Source organism: Kryptolebias marmoratus, linkage group LG15, assembly GCF_001649575.2.
Source record: "Kryptolebias marmoratus isolate JLee-2015 linkage group LG15, ASM164957v2, whole genome shotgun sequence".
Lineage (NCBI taxonomy): Eukaryota > Metazoa > Chordata > Actinopteri > Cyprinodontiformes > Rivulidae > Kryptolebias > Kryptolebias marmoratus.
Window position 1 is genome coordinate 22,713,247 of NC_051444.1, and position 7,210 is coordinate 22,720,456.

The 7,210-nt window shown below is 45.1% G+C and overlaps 1 protein-coding gene across 1 annotated transcript in view; it reads left to right on the forward strand.

The window, feature by feature from the left end:
• The first annotated feature begins 614 nt into the window (after positions 1-614).
• The window catches only part of LOC108237920 (mothers against decapentaplegic homolog 6), a 22,639-nt gene continuing 16,043 nt past the window's right edge, over positions 615-7,210 (forward strand). Inside the window, exons 1-3 of the mRNA XM_017419660.3 lie at positions 615-2,134; positions 4,601-4,654; positions 4,944-5,021. Of these exons, the coding sequence (XP_017275149.1) occupies positions 1,342-2,134; positions 4,601-4,654; positions 4,944-5,021 (925 nt within the window). The 5' untranslated portion in view covers positions 615-1,341. The remainder of the gene's footprint in view (positions 2,135-4,600; positions 4,655-4,943; positions 5,022-7,210) is intronic.

Sequence of the window (7,210 nt, forward strand, 5' to 3'; positions counted from 1 at the left end):
AAGGATTTGCTCTAAGATTTGATGGAAAAGTAACTAACCATGGAACAAGGAACATCCTATTTGTCTTTTAAAAGTCTTTTAATCTTACAAATGGTGAAGTCGGCATTAAAACAGAGCTTCAATCCAACAATCTAACACACACACACACACACAAACCTTCCTATGGCATTAAAAGTCACTTTTTTTTTTTTTTTTTTTTTTCAGGCAAACCACCACTTTCACCAGCGAATAGTAACAAAAATAAATGATTCAAAGTGGCATTGAGAACATAAGAGATGATCATTTCGCTACAAACGCTAACTTTTTATTATTTTCCAGGTTTTTAAACCGATTTGTACAGCACATTATTTTTATAATGCTGTTCAAAGGGTAATTTTTAAACAAATATCCCCCCCAAAAAACTTGGGGTTAGTTATTCTTTCATGATTGATCATTTCTGTACAGCTTCTCTAAAAAAAAAAACAAAAAAATACTCTGGCCTTTTTTATTTTGAAAATCACAGTCGAGCAGTTCTTGTTTCATTCTGTCTGATTTGACTCCAGTCAAAGCAGCGTGTGTGTGTGTGTGTGTGTGTGTGTGTGTGTGTGTGTGTTAGCGCGCGTGCGTGCCTGTGTGCGCGTGCGGAAGAAAGAGACTTGCAGGGGAGTGGAGAGCGGAGTGTATCCAGCTACCTTTGGAAACAACTTCTCAGCACGGATTGAGTTTGGCCCCCACCCCCGGAGCCTCTCCGAACATCTCCGCGGAGAGCCTGGAGCTGGAGTCGCTGCTTGTTGCGGGATTTGGTTTGTGAAGAGGGGTGTGTGTGTGTGTGTGTGTGTGTGTGTGTGTGTGTGTGTGTGTGTGAGAGAGAGAGAGAGAGAGAGAGAGAGAGAGAGAGAGAGAGACAGAGACAGAGAGGAGAGACCGAGGGGCGCCCGAAGCTCAAGGCGAAACTCTGGGAAACTTTGGCTCCATGAGCCTGATGAGTTCTTGTTGTTGTGAGTGCGGAGCTCGGGTCCGGACTATGTTTTGGGAACTTTCTCCAGAGCGCTGCGGAGTGGAAGGCTTTGTGAGACGGTTGGTCAAAGTTGCGGCTTGATTGAGTTTGGCCCCGGCAGGTCGCTGTGACTGCATGCAGCCTTCTCTTCGCGGGGGGAATTAAAGATGTTCAGCGCAGCCTGGGACCGAACGTGACTCTCTGATGCTGCGGGAGAGCCAGAGGACGGGGACCACCGGCTGCTCGTGGTGCGCGCGCCGTGCACAGGCTCCCAGTCTTTGGCGACGAGTTTGAAGTCGATGCGGCATCCTCCGAGAGGCGGACGGGACCGACCGGGCTCATCCAAAGCTGTCTAGGCGTGTCGCATGTTCAAGTCGAGACGCTCGGGTCTTGTTCGGCGACTCTGGAGAAGCCGTCTGGTCACCGAGAGCGACGGGCGCGATGGGAGCAGACGAGGCGAGGGAGGACGGGGCGGTCCGTGCGGCAGACACTCGGGGAAGCTCCACAGACACGAGCAGCGCTCGGTGACGCGCTCCGAGCCGGCTCCGAGGCTCGCGGCGGAGGCTGGGGACGTGACGGAGAGCGCGGAGAGAGAAGAGGAGGAGGAGGAGGAAGAAGAAGAAGAGCAGGCTGAAGACGACCGGGGTGCCATGTGCGTCCCGGAGCGCGGCGGCGGCGGCGGCGGCGGCGGCGGCGGCGGCTTCGGACTGGAGCAGGAGGGCGACAGCAGGACGGTGACGTGTTGCCCGTTCGGGGACTGGGCCCTCAGACGTCGGAGCCCCTACTGGGCCCCGAGGAAGGACGGCGGAGGTGGCCCCTGCCAGTGCGCACCAAGACGCGCGGGGCCGGAGGAGGAACTGGCGAGCGCCGCTCACGCCTTTTTGAAGCGACTCAAAGAGAGCTCCCTCGACGCCCTGGCGAGGGCCGTGGACACCAGGGGAGGGATGAGCAGCGAGTGCGTCGTGGTGCCGGGGGCCGAGCTGCGGGTCTGCGCGCACCACGTCTCCCCTCAGCATCTGACGTGCAAGCTGTTCCGCTGGAGCGACCTGCCGCTCTCGGCCCGACTCAAAGCGCTGTGCCACTGCCAGAGCTTCGGCGCGGCGGAGAGCGCGAAGGTGTGCTGCAATCCCTATCACTACAGCCGCTTGTGCGGGCCAGGTAAGGGCCATCATGGGCCGAGGAGGGAGGGTGGGGTGACGGGTACAAAAAAAATGACACCCTCCAAACAATCATGTCATACTTTGAGCTGTAACCAAAGTGAGCATCAGTGACATCTCTATCAGGGAGCCCCTGCAGGTGGTGGTGGGGCCCCTTGGCAGAAAGTTAATATTTTAAACACAAGAGTGCTTCATAAAGTTAATTATCCTTAAAGCCACGTTGAAGATGATTGATGGCTCAAAATAAAAGACAGTGTGAAATTAAAGGTTTTTTTTTTTTTTCTAAATGAGCTCTGCCTGCCTGCGGCCTGCAGCTGAGGAGGAATGTTATTGTTGATGTGGAGTGTCAATCAAAAAAAAAGAAAAAAAAAGACCCTGAAATTCATATTCTTAAGTTGATTTTTTAAAAATGATTTCAACAGATTATTCTTTGGTGGAAAATCCTTGTTTGCTATCTCCTTTCATGTTTTATGATCTGGCCTCTATAAGTTCATAAACTCCTTTCCTCAGTCTTTCTTTCTTTTCAGTTTTTTTTTTTTTTTTTGGCCAGACTTCTCTGCTTCCCACACGGTCCTCACTGAAGGCCGTTCTCAAGTTGCACTTCGGCTCCCTTTCCCTCTGACAAGGAGGTCCTCCTCTTGTTATTTAGGTGAAGGAGTGCCGATAATATACAGTTTGCATAGTGCTGGCGCCAGACTGACTCGCTGGGTATCTGACTGACTGAGAACTCCGGCAATTACTGGCTCTGCTCTTAAAGGGGCCGCGGCCGCAAAAACCCTGGGCCACTTTGGGCTGGAGGGACTGAAGCCAGCAGCGTCAAGCAGTGTTGCTAAAGCCTTTCTGACACGAAGGTTTCACTGAGTTAATATGTCAGAGAGGCTCCAACGCCAGCAGAGAGTATGAGGGAAATTAGCTGTCAAAACTGATGATGATGATGATGATGATGATGATGTGAATCCAGATAAGATCTTGATGGTTCATACAAATATAATGTTTTGTGCTAAAGAGTCTCTTCAGGAGAGCACCCAGATCCCATTTGCTATAAAAACCTGGCAAGTTCAGCTCTTTTGCAGTGGAGTCCTGTGGAAAGGTTACAAGAAAGTAATATCTTTAATGTTCAAACAGCCGCAGTTTGTAGAAACAAAGGTTATTTCGTTATTTCAGACCAGACTGACGAGCTAATCACCAGTCTGAGCAAAGCCAAGACCAAAGTACATTGTTGTTGTAGTTTCTTGGATTTCTGGAAACCACGGCTGCCGGTATTTCACATTTCCCTGTTTTTTTTGCTGCAGCGTGAGTTCCGGCAACCAGAAGTGCCGGCAAATTATGGTAGATTTGAAGTTTTAAATACCGCAATGTGTTCTGACAGTCGCACAGTGTTTATTTTTCCCGAAAGACTTTCGTTAGCTTTATGGTATTTCTGTTCTCTAAATACTGTTTACCATATTCAGATTCACAGTGTTTTCAAATTAAAACTTTACCACGAACAAAGAAGAGTTCTCAGTGGTGAAATTTGTCATTTCAACAAACCATATTGTACTGTGTAATACATTGTCACTGTATTTTTTTCATGGTGAGATTCTGGTAACCATAGCTGCTGGTATTTTTCCATAAATTCCATCACTTTTTTCTCTTTTTTAACAGTGTAAATTGCTGCCATTTTGACACAATTCTAATCTCAAAACTTTAAAAGCAGTTTATGTGAGTGCTGCTTTATAAACCATTACACATTCAGACATTTTTTATTTCAAGGTTTCAAGCCCAAGTAACAACAGCAGCAGCAGCTGGCTGTAGCACTTCCTGTGCAGCCTGAGGCACTTCCAAGAGGAGTCTCCTACAGTTTCTGCCAGAATACTTCTGTAATGGGAAACTCTTTCTGGTGTAAAAGTTTATAAAGTAGCACTCACACAGACCATGAAATCCGTGAGGTTGAAGTTGTTTTAAGATGGCAGTAAAACACTTTGCTCTCTGCCTATTTTGGACAAGCTGTTAGCTCATCGGTTTGGTCAAACTCTTATTTTTTTCCCAAACTGAGGTCATTCAAAGCGCTTTATACAACCGATTCAAAACCTTTCCACAAAACTCCACTTCAAAACATCTAAACTAGGGCTTTACTGGTTTCCCTGAGGAGAAATTCTAATTTCACATTGATGCAGTTTTTTTAGGATGAATAATTGTATAAAACATGCTTTTTTACATAAAAACAAAACACACATTTGTTTGTAATTGTCTTATGTGTTTGAGGAATTTTGTTCTATTATATTCTAGCAAAAACACAGGAATGTTATGTTTTCCAGTCTTGATGTCAGATAGATATTGTGTTTGTGACTCAGGAAATACTGTAGCAGCAACAAACTTTAACACATATTTATCAAGCATTTTCAGCGTTCGCTGTATGTAAAAACAAGGATTCTAGCAGTAGTTTTTGACAAGGTTTAACTTTGTTTTTTTGTGTGTGTGTTTACAGAATCACCTCCTCCCCCTTATTCTCTGTCTCAGTCCGATGAACATAAGCTACTGGGTGAGTTTGGGCAAACGGTTACTGCACAACAAACCGGTAAATGACACAGAATGAGTCGTCGCCGTCGTATTTTTAGACTGAACACAGATTATCTTTGTAAAGCTGCTTGAGCTCAGAGTGACACCCAGTTATTAGGAGTGAAGATCTGTTTGTGTGAGAATAGTCACTTCTCAGGGACTCTGAGGCGGCCTTGAAAAAAAAATAAAGTGATCAATCTGATAGTTGATTTTAAATTAATTAAACACAGAAGATTGGATCAAACTTTTTTCTTATATTTTATGCTTTCCAGACCCAGCTCTGTCTTACACTGAAACTGCGCCCCCTCTTCTCTCCGGTCCACCTCACATTATGCCAAGAGACTACACAGGTGAGTCGCTTGCACTATGTCTGCTGAAGCGCTCCAACATTTGTGGTTTGGTTTCAGCAAAGGCACGAGGCTGAGAGCCGAATTTTTGCAGACTTTCTACCCGCAAACAAGTTTAGACAGCGCAAACAGTGGACACGTTATTCAGTTGCAAAAGACGCTCATTAATGCAAACATACGTAACGCGCTTCCTTTTGGAGTGTTTACACAAGTGGGTAAATTATATTTACTAGCGTTATCGTGTTGTGCTTTCCTCCTATCTTCAAAGGCTGCAAAGCCAGCCAAAAACTCCGGAGCATAAAGCCCCTATTGTGAGAGTGGCATGGAGGGCTCGGTGGGGGTCTAGGGGTCTCACTATCTAGATGCCGCAGCAGTGTAGCATTTCTGTCTCTCCTTCCTCGTCTACGCTTTCTCCACAGCAAAATATTTCACCGGGACGGAGCTGCAATAAGATCCCCACGCATACTCCCAATCTCTTTTGCCTCTTAACCCCCCCCCACCTTTCCCTCTCCCTCTTTCTTCCCTCAAATCCCCTCATTCCTCTCTGCAATTGAGCAGTGGAAAGAGGCTGGCACTTTAGGGGGCGGGGGGTGGGCATCCGAGCCGCTCTGATGAAGCGGCGGTGTAGAGTTTTGGTGTGTGTGTGTGTGGGAAGAGGTGGTGGTGGCGGTGGGGGTGGCTGAGTTCTGAGTTGGGACAGGAAACAGCCCCCTCTAGATGATGAAACTGGAGCTTTATTTGTTTATGTGCTGGGGTCGGGTGGAGAGGTCCTTGTAGCGTTAGAAGAAACCCACAAACCCACTCAATCAAGGCTCCCCGGGCTCACGTGTGGACGGTGTTGAAAGGTGAATGGGCACCTAGAAAGTCTGTGCGGCGCAGTCACGGCATCGTGGAGCCGTCTGACGGGCCGACAGGACAGCCAGAGGGAGACTTTTGGGGTTGGTTGTGTGGAGAAATGAGTTTTGGACTTTTCTTATTCAGACAATGCTGAAAGATTTAGCTGCCGTGCATGTGTTTGTCACAGGTCTCAGCAAAAACCATGACGAGAAGATGTTTTAGCTGTATTTTTTAAAATATTTTGTCATTAAGGGGGCTTTGAAGTACACTTATTACTATTTTGTTCACAGTTTTTGTCCGTTTTCATGTCCTGCAACTTTGGAAAAATAGAAAAAGAAAACATTTACTGTCGTTGTGGTAGATTGTAAAACATGGGCTTAAAAAAAAAAAACTCCAAGAAGTTACCCTATATACCAATGGGATTTTGATAAAAACAAGTGAGAAAAACCTAACCCTCCTTTTGGAGCTCTGTAGCTCAGATATATTTTACAGTAAAAGAAAGCATGGAAAGTTTAAATGAATCACAGAAAGGTGGGCTTTACATGACTGAGCTGGTAAATTGATATCTTTCACATCTTTTACACAGTCACCCTTTAAATTTTATTATTTTTGGACATTTTTTCCACAGAATATTCAAATAACAGTCGATCATGTCACACACCAAAATTTTGCACACAAACTCTTACTCCCACAACTATTTTAGTACACGTACAAATTATAGGTAAAAATGTGGGCACTTTTTCTTAGATTATTGCAAAGCTGACAGTGGAACTTTGGTCAGTAGCTACATTGGCACCCTTTGAGTTTTTCCCAAACGTTTCTGGTGTTTCCTAACTGTGAAGTTCTTCCTGTGTTTCTATTTCTACATGGAGTCTAATAGTAGTTTCAAAGTTTTTTATCACTTAAAAGTAATAAGATGAGAGTCTGTTTGAAAGTTAACATCATTAAAATTTGTAGTGTTAAAGAGTTGACTTGAAAAACTGAATGAATACATGTGAGTTTCCATTTTTTCTCCAATTTTAATGATAAAGAAAATCTACTTTTTAAAAAAAATAACATCCATTTTACTGGTGGTATTTACCATTGCAGACTTCTATTTAATTTATTCCTAAAGAGAAGTGAAAAAGTGAGAGTACAAAGTGTTACTATTGGAAACCACGTCTAAAAATCACCCAAAGTGTGCTCAGTCAAAGCCAAAAAGACGGGATTTTGACATGTTTCCAAACAGATTAGTAAGAAAGGAACCTTCTAATGTCTGCCTGTTGAAATGAGAGGAAATGCATTGGCTTCCATACAAGATGTGGTGTTTGCATTTGAGTCTTTGTGTGTGTGTGTGTGTGTGTGTGTGGTCTCTG